Consider the following 20,729-nt stretch of genomic DNA (forward strand, 5'->3'; position numbering starts at 1 on the left):
TTTTTTTTGTTAAAACTTGTGTTACTTTTGTTTTTCAAAATTTAATTTGTTTTTTCAAATTAATTATCATTTTATAATTTAAATTTCTCTTGTAATTTATACATTTTAACATTCATTTGTTTGAATATAAACATAATTTCACCCAATAAATTATTAGTTCAAGTAAAATTAAACTTAGTCTTCTTAAATATGGTTTCAAGTTTAAATCTTATGAGTTTTAATGGAAAAAAATATAATTGAAAAAAGATTAATTATCACTAAAAATAATGTCATAATGGTCTAAAAAAATATAAAAAAATTAAAATTTTACATTTTTAACATATTGTTTTAAATTCCTAAAAAGAATCATGAAAATGAATTTTTAATATCTTAACTTTTTTAATGACCCTTATACAATTAATTTGATTAGAAATGAAATAACTTGTATACATTTTTTTCCGTCACATAATCAGGTCTTGTTGAATCTAGTCACATAATCACGTATCCCCTCACTAGCTGTATACAATAAGAAATCTCATCACTTTTAACTTCTAAGATAAAGACTTGTATTTGTAATATAGGAATTAATAAATTAAAATACCCATTTATAAAAAAAGGTTAATATTTATTCTTATTTTCACTTTTATGAAGTCATAGTATAGCACGTTTGATTACTTATATATCAACTTGTTTTAACATTTTTACTCTTAATTAGTTGTTCAATTAAATGTAATTTGAGCGATAATGTGTGAAGGACTAGGTCATACTACCTCTCCAAACTCCATATATGTCCTGCATGCTGCATTGTAAAAAAATAAACCCCACCAATATGATATATTTCAAAATGCATCATCTGTAAAGGAAATGAAACATTATCAAGATTTCAGGAGCAAACATATAGAAATGTTTTGGTATTGACCCACTTCATACACCCCAGAAACACATTTTAACAACGTTAATTATCATTACCAATCTGCACATCCATCACCTATATAGTCCCTGTTCAGAGTGAAACAACACGTGCATAAATATCTGAGGGGAACTTGGAAAGACAGCCTACAAGAGGCAAAAGTTTCGGGCCCTAGTACAGCAGCTAAACTGTTAGGTTAACATTATTCATCAGATAAAATCTGCACTATAAAAGGACTACTCAAAAGTTTTAGACAGCGTCAGGAACATATAATATGATTCCTAGACAAAACAGAAAGGGATGCATACCTATTTGAACCTAGAATATACGTCAAAACAGAAAATACAAGAGAATAAACCAGAAGAGAGTCCAAGTTCTAATGTCAAAATTTATAGATTAGACAGTAGAGTGTAGACTCAAGTGAAAACAGGTCAAATTAAGCAATGAATATAGGATATATGTACAAAGGAATGTATTCACACAAAAAGGAAAACAGAAGCAAAGCGAGTGTAACTCACTATCTAACAATGCTCAGGAATTTGTCCACTGTTTCCTTCGCATATTTCTTCCAATTTTGCGAAAACACTGGATCCACAAGGTATATCTATCTCTATAGTTTGAGAATTTGATTGCTCAAATTTTGTTCTCATGAAGATCGCATTTATCTAAAACAATTGTATGATCACAAAAATGATCCGCTGATTCCTGATTGGGGACACTGATAGCATCAGTCCTCTCAGAAGTCACCTCCGATACATGTATAACCTTATCTACCATCACTACACCAGTACCTTCAGTGTTCCCTAGTGCTTGATTTGAAAATATTGACAACTGCTGAACCTTTGACAGATTTGCTTGGGTCAGAATCGCACTGAAAATAAAAATCAATAGATAACTTCCAGAATTTATAGTGCACCTACATATAAAAATTGCTAACAAACTACAGTATACGCTAAATAATATATATAGATAGATAACTAGGGTTGTACCTGCTTGAAGTGACCTGGTCTAAAGGATTCTCTATTGGTTGTCTTCTGATCGCAGTTTCTTATCCTTCAGTGTATCTTGAAGTGGATCTCCAATTCCAAAGTTCCCACGGCCTCTTTTCCATTTGCTCACATTACATCCATCCCAAACCAAGGGAACAGTTCGGTTCACATGTTTCTTAATTTCAGATTCAAAATCACTTACTCTGTAAACATCTTCGGCTGGAGATGGTACGTCAAGTATTACTTTCGGTTCTCCAAAAGAAAATCTCCTTTGCTGCCTTTTGCCAACATTATCAAGAGAGTTGTCATTCGTCAAGTGCTTTTGACCATTGCTAACCACAACCTTATGTTAGGCTAATACTAGGCTACTACTATGATTGTATGAACTAAATAGATAATTGATAATTCTCTGGCCATTTTATTTCTTTCAGTGGTATTTATAATGGATACAGTTGAGGGATAAAGATACCAATCATTGGCCAGCAGCACAAAATACAAATGCAGAGAATCCAGCATAACAGAATTTGGCAAAATGTCCTAAGTTGTTATAACCAACTGCTGACAGTGCAAAAGAAATATTTTCCTAGCTGTTGTCATCCGAAATCCTGGAGGTGAGTGGGCCTTTTGATTATCCTCTTGGGCCTGCTGACTTGGGTAGTATTGCTATCACCTTGTCATCATTATGAATGAGTAGCTTCTCAGGGGAACGCCAAAAACTAGTTCTGTGCATCGTTTGATCCATGAGGATCGAACGGGGCTAGGAGGAGAAACAACGGATGACTTTTGCACAAATGGTGTGTCAAACCCGTTGCTGTTCTTATTAGCCTCTATTTCCTTGGGGGAATTTAAATGATCATCATGCTTAAGAGTCCGCAGCTTCAATTTTTTCTTCATAGACTCCATATCAGAATTAAAAAACTCAGTCAGCAATATCATCAAAGACAATTTTAAGATCCTTTAGTTTTTTCAATTCTCCAGTCTGAGCATGAATTTCAATTCTATCAGCATGCAACAGTTCTCTCTGATTTTGGAGCTTATCCCTTTGAACCTTGAGTTCCTCAATGCACTTATTTAGCTCAGCCCATTCCTTCTTTCTCTGTTCACGGTCCAAACTTATCTCTGCTCGCTCAGTTTCAAGTCTTCTCATCTCAAAGGAAACCTGTTGGGACTCTTTTGCTGCTTTTTCCTTAAGAGCATTAATATATTCTAGTTCATTGTTCTTTTCTTCTTCAAAAGATTTTTCTCTTTCCTTCAAACAACTTTCTATTTCTTCGTGCCTCTTCTCGATAAGGGTATTCATATTCCTCTTCTGCATCTCAACGTCCCTCAAGAAATCTGCACGCTCTTGCTGCATCTTGCCAAACCACTCGTCATGTTCATGTGAGTTTGGCAATGGCGTCTTCGATGTGGTCCATATTGGACTTGGAGTGCGTTGATTCAGTCATGTGCTCAATGAAAGCACCAAGATGTTAGGGATATCAGAAACAATCCTTAGAATTCAAGGACGACTAAGGAACCTCCAAAGAAGCAAGGTGAAGAAAAGAGTCTGATAATTTTCTTTATATATCCCCTTAGTACATACAGAGGCTAGATATATATAGCATACGTAGGTACTAAATGACAAAGACCAAAAGGAAATAACAGAATGCACTATCAAGGCTATGACAGAATTATTCTAGCAGACAAGAATATTCTCCTAATTGGTGCCAAGCAATCCTATAGTGCCAGCATAGCCATTCTTCTAACAGAATTTGGAGCTTCCTCAAACGTAATCCTCCAGGTGTTTGGGGGGGTTAATCCTCCTTTTGGGCCTTTCACTGCTGACTCTAGTGTCTTGCAGGTCCATAGTCATTGGCCTCTCAGCCATCTTGGTCATGAACTCTTCTCGTTCACAGGTAACCGATTCTAAGTCTCGTTTATACTGATCACGCATATTTTCCTTCTCTTGTCTTAGCTTGTCATACTCCTTAATGAAAGCCGAAACTGCCTTCTTCGCCTCTGCTATGTATTCTGCTTCTTTCTGCAGCTCTTCTTTCTTTTCATCAAGAAGCTCCCACTCAACTTCAAACTTTGCTTTCTCTGCTTTCAGCTTATCTGCCTCCGCTACAATCTCCAACTTCTGAGATCTTACAAGAGCAATTTCTTCCTTTAGTTTCACTTCCAAAACTGACTAGTCATTTGTTTCACTTTTCAAGGCCTCGAGTCTCTCCTCCGCATGGTCAAATTGCCTTAAATTATTCTCCAATGATACCAAAGACTTCTGTACATCTAACTTTGTTATGTTTATCTCTTCTTTCTCCTTTTGCAAAAGAACTTTATTTAACTCTAATTCCTTTTCAGAAGCTTTCAGGCTTTGATCTTTTTCTTTAAGAGCACTTGACATATCCAGCAGATCCTTCTCCTTCTCACCCAGTGTCCTTGACAGAATTTCCAACTCATGCTTCCTTTCCAGGAGTTGCTCCTCTCGTTGTGTAAGATCTACTTCCTTCAATTCCCAAGCCCGTCTTCTCATCTCAATTTCATTCTCAACCAATTTGTAGCTCAGCTTCAAAGTTAGTCTTTCTTGCTATAAGTTCAGCTTCCTGAACAGCTGTAACTTTGTGAGTTTCATCCTACATATTCCGTCAAACAAAATTAAAGAAACAAAAACAAAAAGAAAAAACTTCACAGGTTGAAATGTAGAGAAAATAGAGAGAGAGAACATACAGATTCTCGACTAGCAAGTTTCACTTGAAAATCAAGCAATTCTCGCTCTTTCTTGTTCAGCTCAGATTCCCGTTTACTTAGTGCCTGTAATCACAAAATGTATATGCAAATGAACAAGACAAATTTAGAAGAAAAAAATTATTACTAGTTTAATCTAGACCCAGCTGAGAATTTTTTAAAACAAATCTCCTCTCTTCTTATTAAGGTGGCCTCCATCAGCTTCAAATTGTTTTTCTCATCATAAAGGGTTCCATTTTCCTTATTAATATTTGTACCCAATGTCCTCCAACTCTTTTTGAAGGCTATCTAACTCCTGAGATCTAATAAAAAGGTGGTCCTCTCTCTGGTTGAGCAAGGCTTGTGATTGCAATAACCTTTCCTGTTCTTGCTGCAAACTTTCTTGCCTTTCGGAAATGGATTGCCTTTCACGAATTATCTCCTTCTCTTTTTCATCACAATTGAGTGTGTTTGAAACAGGTCAACTTAATTTCTAAACAAATATCAATCTATCAAAATATTACAGCATTACAGTTCAATTATGATCGCGCATACGGAATATAAAACTGTTAGTTGCATCCTAGCCTGTATAATTTTGTAATGATTTCAAATGATGAGAAAACATATTAAGTAATAAAGGTCCAACCATGTGGCCCACAGCAAAAACATAATTCAGTCCACCAATTTTTTTTTTTCTTGACGTGTCGCATAACCTCATCTTTAGCATCCATGTATAAAACAATGCACAGTATTCTCCAAAGAAAATATTTGTAAACAGAAAAATGCAAAGGCACGTAGCTGAATCCGTAACATGTCCAAGATAACGTAAAAGAAATTGGGAGATATTAAACATGTAAACCGTAGTCATACAAACACATACTCTGATTTGAAAGATATGATTTGCCACTTGAGTTCATCTTCACGTGCTTCAACATCCCGAAGCTTCCTGCCTGCTACACCGTTATATCCACAAGCCTTTGCCTGAAAGGATGCCGCAGCAAGCAGCTTGGCCTCAGCCTCAGCCTCAGTTGATTTTTTCTGCGCTTCATCTATCAATTGGTGTGCTTCAGAAACTTTACTCTCAAGCAGAAATCTTTGTTTTAAGGGCGAAATCTAAGTTAATTTGATAATCAATTTTGACTAATAATGATTATAATTTCTTTATTTTATTATTATTTTAGATGAAATAATAAAGAAATTAATATCTTGTAGTTTTTTTATTAGGAGTAGAAAATAGAAGGAAAAGACAAATAAAGTCTCACCAGTGAAGAAAGAAATCGAAAGTCTAAGTTTCTCCCTTATGAGAAACCCTCTTTCTTAGTCATTCCTCCTTTTCATGTTATTAGTCATCCAACCTTCTTCTATTGACTCATGGTTACGAGAGGTCAAACTCTTTTTGTTGGGAGGTTGGAGACCAAAATCTTGTAATTCTTTTTCATTATCTATTCAATGCAATTCTGTTTCTATTACAATTCTTTGTGCTTCCTAGTATTATTATAGTGTGATCATTCATATAATATTTAAAGAATAATGTATTGAAAAATGATTATTTTTTAAAGAACTGGGGAAGAATATCAAAATAAACTCATTGCTAGAAAATAAATTGACATTTGTTTTGTCCAAGAATTTTTATATCTCTTATCTTAATGTGGTTTATTATTTTTATCTTTGTAAAGAAATTTGGGAGAAATAGATAAATAAAGTATACTCTTGGTGCAAAAAATCAAAGATAGAGAGTAATTAAGTAGATACGGATGAAATCAGGAATTTCAGGGATTTCATTGAAAAAATCTTTTGTATTACATTATAACTAGTTTTGGCATATTAGGTCTCAACTTTATCACATTCTAAAGTCATCCTTTTGCATTTAAATTATTGTTTACCTCTCGTTATTTTTTTCTTTTTTTTTTACCCCTAATTTTCACATTCACAATCCTTTATTTTTTCTCCTTCTATTTCTTTTTATTGCTTAATAATTGAGTTTGCTTTACTTAAATACAACCAATCAAAGTCTCTCTGAATTCGATACATGAATTTTCATTTTAATCTATATTATTTATGATAAAATTGATACACTTGTCCATAAGCTAACACAACACATTCAGTACGCATCTCAAGCAAGGCCTTCTCAAGCTCCAGAAATCCATAAAATACTCAAGCTAGAGTAAATACACAAACATTTAGGAAGGAAAAGGTCAATTTATACGAAATCAAAAACTGTATTCAACAAGCTTACTATACATGCCTCTGTGACTCCTACTGCCTTCTTCAAGCTTTCTTCCCGTTTCCTTGCTTCAATTAGTGCAGACAAAGTCATGGTTGAATCATGCTTACACATAAACTCGGATGAATCAATCGAAGCCTTAACTTGCTCATACTTGGAAGCCAATTCCTTTCTCTCGAAGATGAGACAGCCCATATGGTGTAGTTGATCATATATCTATGTAAAATACAGGTTAGTACAAAGTGAAAGGCTGAAAGCAAGAAGGTAAAAATGAGTTTCACTGTCACTTGCATAAGGCGACACAACTATTGTATCAAAGTAACCACGGACCTTTTATGCCGTATTCACCTGAAAATGCAATTCAATTGATGTAAACAAGGTTAATTTGAATGATAACAAACTATATTGCAGGACTCAATAGAAAATTAAGAATCGACCCAATTTTCAGAGCTTGCTTTGCAAGTGATTGATGCTAAGTTGCCAACCATCTGAGAAATAATGATTAAGCCACAACTGTTTAAATGATACCAAAAAAATTCCATATAGAATCATTTGAGTCGGCCAAGGACCAAAAATAACATTAATATAGTATATGCCACGAGGCAGAGGACTTTATAAAAGAACAAAGAATAGCACAATCTGCTTAATCTTATAGAATCATTTGAGTCGGCCAAGGACCAAAAATAACATTAATATAGTATATGCCACGAGGCAGAGGACTTTATAAAAGAACAAAGAATAGCACAATCTGCTTAATCTTATAACTTGGTTTTGAGACCCATTCAATCTTAAAGTTAACTCATAAGATAAAAGTTGTCTTCACTTATATAAATTATTTTAGTTATATCTCTAATTAATATGAGATCTTTAACACACATCCCTTACATCAAGGACAAGATATATTGAGTGTGAAATTTACAAGATTAAATATCTATGAGTAATCTAATAACAGCTTCATTACAGGTGGTCTAACAAGTTCAATAACAACCATTGACATAGCTTCTAATATCATCTTATAATTTGGATTTTAAGTCTAATTCAATCTCAAAAATTAATGATAAAATATGAATTGTTCCTCATTTACATATCCTATTCAACTTAGGATTCCCAACACAACACCTAATTTCCCTTGTCTCATTAAAAATAATGTGCAATTCGCTGACTAACCATTACTAGTTATGAAGTCCAACAAATTTACGTTATAAATAACACGCCATTACTTCCCAGAACCACATTTAGGATTCTTTGATCTTTGGCATGATAACTACTCATACGTCTACGAACCTGAGTCTTGAAACTGTTTTAGGCATAAGCATAAAAGAAAAGCATGGCGATATGGGCAACAAGCGAGGCCTTATCTTTGTGTTGAATGGAATTCTAATCGAAGCCAGCTTGTTTAAGACGCTTCCAGATCTCTTCGTCTTCGGGAGGAGGGGTTCTCGAAGCAGGTGTTGCGGAATCAGGAGTGATCGGTATCGCCATCGCCGATCACCGGCACCGCCTCGCTAATTGCTTTGCTTCTTTCAACTGGTACTGTACAGTTCTGTTAAGGCTATCTTCTTTCGCGCTTTGTCTTTCTCCCTCCCCACCAAAAGAGTACGAACACACTGAAGCGGATTTTTTAGTCAAGACTTTGGACTGAGTTACCCAGTCAATCACAAAGCGCGCAGTGCTCATTCACGAGTCACGCTTCTACCCCGTTCCTCGGTCCTCTCGAAACGTAACGGTCGCACTTTTCAGCTTTGTTAATTTTTTAGTTTAATATTTTTTTCTTTTATTCTCTAATTTTTTTAGTGTTTTTTTAATTATATTTTTGCTTAACAATTTTAGTTTTTATTATTAAGGAACAACTTTAACATAACAACTAAGTTCTCAGTTTAGATTTGTGACTCATCAAAGAATTTGATGAAAAAATTTTGTGTGTATTTTATTTTATATTTCTAATTAATCAGTTAGATATTATCAATTGATAGAGGTCTCATAAAAATTCAATTCGATTTAGTCTAATATGGGTTGGTGATGAATTAGGTAATTGGTTCATCAAATTTATAAAAATAAAAATAAATCTCAAATAAAAAATTAATTTTTTTTTAAAAAAATTATATATTTTTTCATAAAAAACATTTATTAATTCAAATGATTCAAATATAAATATAAATAATAAGCAAAGTATTCAAATAATCATTCAAATATCTAATATTATTATTCAATTAATCATTTAAATATCTCAAATACGTAAATATTATTAAAAAATCTTAAAATAAAATTCAATTATTTAAACATTAGTCATAGTTCAACTATATTAAAATTTTAAAACTAGAATAAAAAAATATCAATTTTTAGTTTAATCGGATTAAATGAGCTCATCTAGCTCAAATCCACTAGAAGTTACCTGATTGACGGTTAAGTAAGTCGGATTATAATTTGTCCAATATCATAAAAAATTTCAATTTTCTAGCCAAGATCAAATTCATGATAAATCAGATTGTTCACACCTCTATTAATTGGTCTGAATAAGTTATGAATTAAAAATACTGTTATAAAGAAATTACATATAATTATTCCATCAGACTGTTTAAGGACGTGATAAATTATACTGTGAGCATAACTGCTTTGCTATCTGCTAACATTGCTATTTGATGGAAATTAAACATCTAAAACTATTAACATAAGAAAAGTATAGGAATAAAATGCTAAAGATTTATTTACATATACATGTTTAGTTATCATAAATTAATTTTTATATTTTAGTTGGCTAGAATTTGTATTTTAAAATTATTATAAAATATTAAAAATTATCAAAAGTGTCAATTTAGTATGCGAGATACTAAAAAATAATTTATTAAAATTTAGAGAAAAAATATTTTTAAATTTGAAATAGTAAAAAGATATACCTCCCAAATTCAATGAATAAAATAGTAATTAAGAAAAAAAAATTATACTTCTCAAGACTTGGTTTAAACCGTGTACTCCTAATCGCCTTCAATATTAATATGGCATAGAATTGGGTCATCACTCCATCTAAGTAATCATCTATCTTTCTGACTTCTTGAGTTAGCCCATCAGAAAATAATGTCTGAAACAAAAGTCCCATGTTCTATTGTTTCCTCTTGCGTTTGATTGTCCCGTTTCACACCGAGCTATAATATATAAATAATTTTTTTAAAAGTTTAGATAACAAAAAACTTTTAAAAAATTTAGATAACAAAATTACACATTTTAAATTAAATGCACCAAAAATTGCATCCAAACCTCCTATTCATTACAACTTCTTCCACAATACCTAGAACAATAAAGTTAATTGAACTTCCTCTTAACCATAATTTCAGAACAGTGTGCAATAGAATTCAGATTGAAAATAATTGAATGCCATGGCCACGGGTCTGCTCCCAAATGATGAAGATTTATCTTGTCTCTTATGTATCATCCTCTCCATCCTGAGTCCTGACCCACTTTTGTTGAGCAACGCACGAAAGAAAATGGAGTCATTAATTAATATTGTGGGTGGGGTACCCAACAGTCTCAAATTTTTTTAATACAAAATAAGTGAGGAATCATATAGAATTTTTTTAAAAAAAATAGATAGATTAGTCTGGGAGAAATTAAAAAGACATAAAAAAAGCTACTCTCTAATTTAAATTCTTAATACTCATACTTTTTTATGTTAATTCTTTAATAATACTTCAAAAACAATTGGATAGCTTAATGAAAATTGTAGAGCATTATATTTTTATACATGTCTTATTTTTGCTGCCTACAACTTTTATGCATAAATATATGAAAAACATAAAGTTGACTTAAACTTTTCATCTAGTTTTTTTAGAGCATAGTTGAATGCTTAGTCCAATGCATAATCTAAATATATGTTTAGTGCAAATATGTTGTCCATAATTGTTATATGATTATGAAGCACCAACACGACGTCTTTATCGATAGATAATCATGTCTTTTAATTATGAAATGATAATTTTAATCTACAAGTTCATAAAACAAGATAATAGCTATTTAAATAGATTTCATTATATCTTAAAAGATTAGTATCTAATCTTCGGTTACGAGATGCTTTGGAATTTTTTTTACACAAAGCAAGTATATATATTATGATATCATTCTTTAGTATTATATTATAAACTACTCATTATTATTACTTTACCTTGCATTGTGTAATCTGTAATGGATAATTAGTTTAATATAATAAAAAATACAAGAGCTATTATGTTGTTGTACTAAGCACTTTTTATAATAAAATAAAAAAATTTCTATTTTTTTAGTATGTTTGGTTAAATTACTTTTGTTTTAAAAAATAATTTTTTTTGTTTATTTCAATGAAAAAATCTTATTTATTTCTTAAAAAATACTTATTTTAAAGTTATATTTTTTAAGTTAAAAAAACTCATCCTATATTTAAAATAAACATTTTGGAAATCTTTAATATTGCCCCATTTTATGATGGTGGAGCATGCATGCGCCTAAGATGTTGTTCATATATATTCATATCCCCAAACCTTGTTAACTCATCCACGGACAATAATATCCAACTATGCCCAGCTTCTCTGCGACTGTGTGAGGGCCTCCTATAATATGCACCGTTTGCCCTCAATGGGGCCCTGCTGCCTTAACTTTGTGTCACAATATAACCGGCAAAGCATTCCAACTGTTTTTGCTCCTCACCCCCCTATCTAGTATCTATATATGTAACCATGTCAATCTTTTTAATTTTTTGGACTATGTTTACATGATGATATATCCACCTCTCAAAGTGTCCCTTTCCGTGGGACCCTGTTATAAAATTCTTTCCTTAATTCTATGTTCTTGAATCTTGACACTCACACACATAGTGCTGCGAAGTGGAGGTGTGACATGGCTCTCTCTGCTTTTCACTTCTTTTAAACGCAAGCATCATGGTTATGTGTGCAAGTCTTACAAAAGAGACTTGGAGTGGGGCAACCTAAAACCTTTTGTGCTTTATCTATTGTCGGTGCGTTTGTTCGATGCTCCCCCCTTCACGACTCGAAATACCCAACTAGCTAGCTCCATCAAAACTACATAATGCTATCTCAGCGTGTGATCAATTAATTGAGATTGTTTTAATTTTGTTCATGTTCGGATTTTGGAGGCCGCAAAATCAGAGGCTCTATGTGAACTTGTGATAACAAGAGGGGTCACTCTTATTTATGGGATGTGACTGGATCTAAGGTGATTTGAGGTTTGATATTAGAGGACCAATTGGTTTTAGTGTGATCGGTCCAATATTCTCAACATTAAACAGTCTTTGTAGAGCGATCTTGGTTGACTATACAAGACCTATCAAGCACTAAGACTTTAGACATGAGTGCTTAAGAGTATACATATGAATCGATCTTTTGGTATGACAGTCGATTAGAGGATTCACAACCCATTAAGAACTAAGCTTTTAGATGTGATCGAGTGTTTAAATGTGTATGTAGGAGTCGACCATTCATAGCACTGATCAATTGATCGGATGATCCACAATCCCATAAGCACTAATCCGATAAGACATAAGTGTTTAAGTGCCATTATCATAATCACCTATCTCGGTTAAACAGTCCACAACTCTATATATAAGCACTAAATCTTTAGGAATGAGTGTTTATGTGTGTATATATACGAGTCAATTCTTTATAAAATTGAGTTGATCAGACAATCTAAATTTATAAAAAAAAAAGTTTTGAATTCAAATTCTGAATTCAGTTAAATTAAATATTTTAAAAAAAGTATAGTTTATAATAATTTCATCGTTCTTAAATAAAATTATCATATATGAAAAATACCTCGAAAGAAAACACTATATAATGTCTATTGTTACCTGTATTACTCAGAATATAGGAATCAAATCTTCTTCAATTTTGGTTCTTTTCCAGAAGAACTATATAGTTGGAGTATTTCTAAAAACACCATCTACAAGGATTAAATGCTTATCTTTCTTTCAAGGGGCAGTCTCTAATTACCATTATGTTTCATCCTTAACTTTTAGGTTTCCATCAATTTTTATTAAATATAATAACAATTTTAAAAAATCACTGTTTTTGAAATAACATCTAACATAGGAAAAGAGATACTAAATCTTTAAGAGACTGACAAATCAGCATTTTTAAGATATTGATTAAAGAATCAATAAATATATTTTTTTAATAAAAAAATATACTGAAAATCATGATGAACATGTATTAATAACACTTTTCAATAGATTTTTTTTACTTCTAATTCTTTAACAAGTATCTCAGAGTACTAATTTTCATCAATCCTTAATAGGCTAAATCTGCATCATTTCAATTACATGAACATGAATTACATTATTACTTCTTATCTTTATATTTTTAATACTATAAAGGTATTGTACATTTCATAATATAGAGCTCTAAAAGAAATATGCAATTTAGGAGCAACTCAAAACTCTCCTTTATGTTGTCCTTTCCCTCGAATATTCTCAGTTCTACTTGCAAAGGCATATATATAATCAGATAAACTTTTATCAACTAGTTTTTCAGATAAGGCCCACTTATATGTGTTTGTACTTTTTAACTAGAGTAATATTCTATATCCACTTTTTAAGGAGCTGCAGGAACACCGTGGTCACGTCCATAGCCGGCTAGCGCCGCTTCGCTTCAAGCTAGTATTACTATATCTGGTACTGTTTATATATATATATATATATATATATATATATATATATATATATATATAATTCGGAATGATTTATAATTAATAAATCTTACTAGTACAAGAGAAAAGGAGAAGTGGATAAAAAATAAAATACAATTATTGAAAATCGAATTAAAAACACTCACAATTCATCTCATAATTTAACCAATTAACTTAATTAATGCAATAAAAAATATTAAGCGAGGTCAAAAGGAATATAAATTATATTACCATAAGCCATTTTCCTCTTATAAATAGTATAACAAGAATGTTTAAATTAGTATGTGTACTTTGATATATGATTCAACGAATCTGAGTTAAATACTAAACGTGTAGTAATCTTAAAGGCAAATCAACCCTAAATTGGTCTATAGAGAGAGAGGCTATGCTTGAAACCACGTCCGAAACTTCATATACAAGCATCTCTATTAATACTTCTCACAGTAATTAACTTTTACATCAAACGCTAAATTGAGACATGTTTTATCCTCTTTAAACTTGTTTCCAAATACGCATATAGATTCTGTCAGACAAACTAATAATCTGATTTCTCAATCCAAATATAAATAACATATTATTAATTAAATTGTTTTTTAGTTAAATATTTTAAATAGCCATATGTTTCTATATGATTTATATGTTTGTTATAATTAATATAATACATGAGAACCTCATTAACGAATTAAAATCAAGTTTGTAGATTATTACTTTATTATGCATATTATACACCAACTTACATGTGCATAGCTAGTTTTATATCCGCATTAATTTAAATCCATTCGAACTGAAATGGTTTACTTTACAGACTGAAATTAGAGAATAATAGTGTAATAAATAGCAATATACACATTACTTTATATTCATTTAATTTTATATTTTAATTACATTTTATTTCATTTCTTTTTAAATATTTTTACGGTATATTCTGGATTCTATACTCTGTTTAAATGAAAAGAGAAATTTTTTTAAATTCAAAATAAATAAAAACCTTAAAATAGATATTTTTGTTTCTTGAATTTTCTATTCTTTTTTTCCTCCTATTTTTCATTAATTATACAACGTTATTTTTAAAATTTCCATTTTTTTTACCTTTTTGTTATCATTCAAACCTTCTTTTATTATCTAGAGGAAGAATAGGGAGGATAAGAAAGGAGGTAGAGAGAATATTTTGTTAGGAATTAAATCTCGTGGTTCTTGTTATATATTCTAACTCTTAACAGATTAAAGAATGATCCGGGACTTGACATCTATGGAAACAATGTGTAAAAACAAATAAAAATTGAATGGACATGAGAAGAGAAGAAGAGGGGTATCAAATAATGTTAGGGCTAAGACGTGTGGCAACCGGCATAGTGTGCCACTACTGCTTAGTGGACCCTTCAGTGTAGTACAGAGGCTGAGTAAGCCATTGTTTCCTTGAATAGGACATTTGGTACGCACGCTGAGCTGAGACATATACTTGAAAATTGAAGAAGAAAAAGAAAAGAAAACCCTAAAGAAGAAGAGAAGAACACACCGAGAAAGCAACATGGTCGGTTGGCCTTAAAGGCAGGAACAAACAAACATCACCAAAACCTTATCTTAAATTCGCATCTCTGATCCCTCTATCGACTTTCTACGCTCCACAATCATCTAGCTACCTCCCACGGAATCAAATGCCCATCATACCAAATCATTGGTGGACCCATGTGTCTCTGCCCCGTACACTCTCCTTGTGCCCCCATCTTCGCTCGCCACCTGTTTCTTTCTTTCCTTTCTTACAGTTTTACTAATTATCTACACATTTTCTTGACGGTGGAGATGACACGATAACCACCACTGGTTTTGTTGGTTTTTATTTCACTTTGTTGTGCTTCTGTGGATGTGATGTGGAATCAGCATATTGCTTAAACTAGTGATTTGATTAATGCCAATACCACGCTCATATATATGAATATTGTGATCATTAAGCTACTCTAACTTATTTCGGAGGATAATACCTGTTATATACTATGTACTATATATATATATATATATATATATATATATATATATATATATATATATATATATATAATATTAATCATCCCGCCTCATTTTCAATTGTTCACGTTCATCATGCATAAAACCATTTCCCACTGCCTTTAGAATTTTAATTTGTTCACTGTTTCAAAGTCAAATTCTATCTACTTCTGTTGGGTCCCAAATCAAAACAAAAGCAGCGGTTACTCATCTACTTTATTTTTTGGTATTCAGCCACTTGCTGACAAAAGCTCTGCATAATCCTGTTCAGAAATATTTGGTACATCACACATGATTATCTTACTCGTTCAATGATAAACATATAGTCCAGAAGGATCCACAGCTTAATTTAGTTTTTTGTTTAGGATAAAATAAAAGTTCAACTGATAATATTTAATTAGATTGTTTTAGTTAACTCATATTAAATCAATTCAATGAAGATTAATTTAATTTAAAATAATTAAATCAATTATAATACTGATATTATTTTTAATTTATATGTTTTTTTACAATTATGAATTTACATGTCTTAATTATTAATATCTTTTTTTTTAGAATATAGTAATGAAACTGGATAAACAAAATTATCTAAAAAAAATCAATAAGACTAAATAAAAGTGTTGGAAAAAGGACAAAAATAAAGCAGAAGTTTAAATACTTATTTAAAATATAAAATTTAAATTTTAATTATTTAAAAATTATCAAATGGTTGGATGAATTCAGATTAAAATAAAAAAATTAAATTCAAATAGCTTAATCAGATTACAATTAATTTAATTTTAGTTTAAAGTAAAGCAAATCAATTAATTAAACTAATTTAATTAATTTAATTTGAATTATCATGTTTGTCAGAATCTATCTAGTCCATTGAACACCTCTCAAATATTGTGGTTTTATGGCCTTTCTTATATCTTTAATCAATGGAGTTTCTTTTTTAAGCAAACCTATTAAAGTTGTTGTGGTGTTGTACGTAGGCTGCAGAACTATCCTTCTTTGCAATTTATATTTTATTTTCTTTTAAAATAAATAAAATAGTTACCTGACGTCAGAAATACCTATCCATGACGCAATAAATTAAATGGTAAGTTCGTCCTACAAAAATACCCGCTCAGCCTAAAAGCTTCTAAGATACAATTTCTTATGCCCTACACAAAAAGTAAGTAAATAAACACACGCATAACTTACTATTATTTGTTGTTTGAAAATTGAGAGGTCGTGTTTTCTGCATTAAAAATAAAATAAAAAAAGGGTGTTCCCCTCGCTTTCTGACCTTGTTGTGATCGAAGAGGAGATTGGAATTAGATTCAGGTACCGAAAAGCAAAACAACTTGCATTCTTATTTTCAAAATAATCATTTGCCCCCGCCCACTTTTTGTGTAACCATGATGATGCATCCAATTAAAGTTAAACTAAAGATGCGAGAGTTTATTCCCATCGAACATCCTGCTCAATTAATTGATTATTTCCTTGAATCCTTGTTGGTTTAATAGAAAGGATCTAGTTTAAATTAATCCAATTCCCAATTAATTAGCACTTAATTAAGCAGCTTAATGATGATATTTTCCCTTTGTTTTTTATTTCCTATTACATTCAGTGAGAACATGTTTATCATGCATTCTACACCAAAAAAATGTTTATCATGCATTCCATTATGATCAACAATTAATGAGTGGTCCATATATTTATTTTAATTAACTAAGGAGAGATGCATGCTAAATATCCATGAAAATAAAACTAGATAATTTTTTTTTTTTTGATGATGTGTGGCAAGTAGCTAGTGCAGTAAAAGCATGGTGGTAATAACGCCGTTATTTCCTGACTAATTGTTTTAGGTTTATCATTAATAATGGGTGACCTAACTTCTGCTCAGCATCGCCGACAATGCATTATTGGAAGTGCTTATAGTACTAATACAGAAAAGTAGGTCCCAAACACTCCACGTCAACTTTCTAGTTAAGCAAAGATACGGATTCTTGTTGATGAATCACATTCTGGCACCATTAACTCTTTGAAACTCCATTTGTGTCTTATACCTACTTTTATCTCATTTTCTATTGGAAACAAAAACAAGTAGTGCACATCCCTTTCTAATCTTTCCACATTCATTATAAGCTAGAGAAAAAAGGCCCAACCACAGTCCCTCGCATTCCTAATTCATTAAAAAGTATGAAAGATTGGTAAGCAAAGCGACATGGTACCCATCTCTAACTAGTTCAACCAGGCATGAAGTGGGAGACAGTTCATGTGGGTCTGTTATAGTTACAAAACTTTGTGACGCATACATACTATATTATACACCTATTCCCAATCATGTCTTCATTTTTGGCTTTTGCGTTATATTTAAAACTTTCGAAATAACTTAAGAAAAAATCTTTTGTATACGTGCCACTGCATATATGCAGGGACAATTTATCATTTATATTATTATGTGTGGGCGTGAGAGTGAGGTGGGGAGGGGTAACGTGGAAAATAAATTAAATGCAAAGAACAATGATGAGAAAATGAATAAACGTAGGAGAGAAAAAAAGAGAAATAAATAAATAAAAGCTGCTGGGACACGAGTAAAGCAGGACTAAAGGGGGCCAATAATTGGTACAATATGTAAAGTGAAACTACTACATACGAAAGGAAGCATATATAGGTAAAGAAAGTGTGTTAATAGTATATATGTATATATGGTACACCCTTTGGTAGCGATGGTAACCAGGTTCATGTGTGCACTGTAGAATCGCAGGAATTGGAGAGAAGGGATTTTCCAATTTTGTCTGTTATTATAATTATAATGGACGTAACAGTACTACTTGGGCTCAAATGTATGGTCAACCTAAGCAACAAGAGATATACTACAAGGGACTTTCATTATTTCCAATAGGGCAGTGATACACGTACACCGACTTTCATTATTTCCAATAGGGCAGTGATACACGTACGATACCCCCACCCAACACCTGAAATAATAAAGGATGGCTAATTGAAATAATAAAATAATATATTTAAAAGGATGGCTAATGGAGATATAAACACTGTTTGGATGTTTGTGTAACTTTTTTCTTTCCAATATATATCAAGATTCGTTTCTCTACTCATTCCTTCCTTTGATTAACAATAATCATAGCTACCCACCCACCCACCCAACGCCCCCACAAAAGGTCCTATTCATTCCCTCTCTCTTCTTCTTAAGACCCTTTCAATCCCATGAGCCTTTAAACCACCACACACCATCCATAATTTTCTAACTGATACGTACCTCTATCTCTCCCCCCCAAACCCACCGTTTTATTCTCTGAAATGGGTCTTGACCAGGATGCCAATAGCTCAGGCCTTCACCTCGTTCTAGGGCTTTCTTTGACTGCTACTGTAAAGGAAACCACTCAATCCACCAAGCCTGATGATGATCATCATCTTTGTGTTATTAAGCCAACGCCAACGAAACCTTATCCCCCCAATGAACCGTCTCTAACGTTGGGCCTGTCCGGTGAGAGTTACCACGTGACCAAGCAAGTGCTTAGAAATAACGTTTATTGTGAGGACCCTCTTGAGTTGTCTCGACAGACATCACCTCACAGCGTTGTTTCGTCTTTCTCAACTGGGAGGGTCGTTAAGAGGGAGAGAGATCTTAGCTGTGAAGACATAGAGGTAGAGGCAGAAGAGAGGGTTTCTTCAAGAGTCAGCGACGAAGACGAAGATGGAACCAATGCTAGAAAGAAGCTCAGACTCACCAAAGAACAATCTGCACTGCTAGAAGAGAGCTTCAAACAACACAGCACTCTCAACCCCGTAAGTAATTAATTGCTTTTTAATCTCTATATCCGCTCTCTATTTATTTAGTGCAAAATTTAATTAGTATTACTTTCTTCTATTGAATTTACAGAAACAGAAACAAGCTTTAGCCAGACGGTTAAATCTCCGGCCTCGACAAGTTGAAGTGTGGTTCCAGAATCGGAGAGCCAGGTACATCAAACAGCACCACAAAAAATGTTTTATTAACTACGTGTTCATGTATATAATTAAAAAGAAGCATAATATATATATATATATATATATATATATATATATATATATATATATATATATATATATATATGTGTGTGTGTGTATGTATGTATAATTATCAAGCACAAATTAATAATATCCGTACGTGTGGAACGATAAAGCTTTAGTTCTACAAATATTAAACAATTTAATTAATTAATTAACACCTACAATCATTTGCTGGTTGTTGTCTAATTAGAAAGGCTTATTAATATTGAATTTGTGTGGTTCACAAGTTTGATAAATTCATAAGATAATAACATGACTTTGTGGTATATTAAGATTTTGGGGTGTGTGTTGCAGAACAAAGCTGAAGCAAACGGAGGTGGACTGTGAGTTCTTAAAGAAATGCTGTGAAACATTGAAGGACGAAAACAGGAGGTTAAAGAAGGAGCTGCAAGAGCTGAAGGCACTGAAACTAGCTCAACCCTTGTACATGCCTATGCCTGCTGCCACACTCACCATGTGCCCTTCTTGCGACAGGCTCGGTGGCGTTAACGATAACGGTTCGAATAAAAGCCCCTTCTCCATGGCTCCCAAGCCTCACTTCTATAACCCCTTCGCCAATCCTTCAGCAGCATGTTGATTATTGTGGTTAGGTTTTCACTATTCATTCGGGGCGAAGAGGTTAAAAAGGCAAGAGTTATTTCCCACAACCATTGTATTTTTTTGGTTGAGGGCGATGCGTCTAGCTAGCTAGGGAAAATTAAGCTGTAATTAGCTAATACTGTTGAGAATAGTAACTGCTGATTGAAATTATCTTTTGCTTTTTTCTTCATCTATTGTATGTTTATATAAACCGTTACAGAAGGTGTTCATCTATGAAGGAATTAGAATTTTTTTTCTTTTGTCGTTCATTTATAAAATTCTCATGGTAAGTGTATATGTATATAGATATAGATACACATATGTCAATGTTGTGAAACATCCATTTATCCCCCTTTCATAGATAGCTGGAGGATTGTGATTTGTGGGGGCTAATCTGATTTCTTCTCCATTTATCTCTTTTTTCCGGACTCATGCGTAAGATGTCTTCTGACTTCGATCAGTGGTTGTTCTTAACAAATACGATTGTTATTGAAAAAAAATATGAACGATATTTAAATAATTAAAATTAAGAGGTAAATGTATATAAATTTTTAAATAGTTATATAACTTATAAATTATAATTAACTAATCCTGATCAACTACAGATCAGGACTTAGATATTTACAATTCTTAATTATTC

The 20,729-nt window shown here is 32.2% G+C and overlaps 1 protein-coding gene and 1 long non-coding RNA gene across 3 annotated transcripts; one reads left to right on the top strand and one right to left on the bottom strand.

The window, feature by feature from the left end:
• Positions 1-1,300: 1,300 nt before the first annotated feature.
• LOC100813351 (uncharacterized) lies at positions 1,301-8,150 on the bottom strand. Of its 2 annotated transcripts, XR_005892148.1 has the most exons (7): positions 7,243-8,150; positions 7,136-7,153; positions 6,818-7,021; positions 5,462-5,630; positions 4,585-4,668; positions 1,879-4,490; positions 1,301-1,760 (listed from the first exon to the last, which is right to left on the bottom strand). It is a non-coding gene; the product is annotated as an uncharacterized lncRNA (long non-coding RNA). The 2 variants fall into 2 exon arrangements; XR_005892147.1 differs by having other exon boundaries at positions 7,136-8,150.
• Positions 8,151-18,558: 10,408 nt separating this feature from the next.
• On the top strand, positions 18,559-20,346 carry LOC100784129 (homeobox-leucine zipper protein HAT22). Its single transcript, XM_003517316.5, has 3 exons — positions 18,559-19,246; positions 19,341-19,420; positions 19,805-20,346. The coding sequence occupies exons 1-3, from the start codon at positions 18,758-18,760 to the stop codon at positions 20,085-20,087; spliced, it is 852 nt and encodes a 283-aa protein (XP_003517364.1). The 5' UTR covers positions 18,559-18,757; the 3' UTR covers positions 20,088-20,346.
• The last annotated feature ends 383 nt before the right edge of the window (positions 20,347-20,729 follow it).

Source organism: Glycine max, chromosome 1 (assembly GCF_000004515.6).
Source record: "Glycine max cultivar Williams 82 chromosome 1, Glycine_max_v4.0, whole genome shotgun sequence".
Classification (NCBI taxonomy): domain Eukaryota; kingdom Viridiplantae; phylum Streptophyta; class Magnoliopsida; order Fabales; family Fabaceae; genus Glycine; species Glycine max.

Excerpts from the sequence above, each read along its gene's own strand:
- LOC100784129 (XM_003517316.5), top strand. The coding sequence starts at position 18,758 with ATGGGTCTTGACCAGGATGCCAATAGCTCAGGCCTTCACCTCGTTCTA. Across the intron at positions 19,247-19,340 it reads AACACAGCACTCTCAACCCC|AAACAGAAACAAGCTTTAGC; the intron begins GTAAGTAATTAA and ends TTGAATTTACAG. Across the intron at positions 19,421-19,804 it reads TTCCAGAATCGGAGAGCCAG|AACAAAGCTGAAGCAAACGG; the intron begins GTACATCAAACA and ends TGTGTGTTGCAG.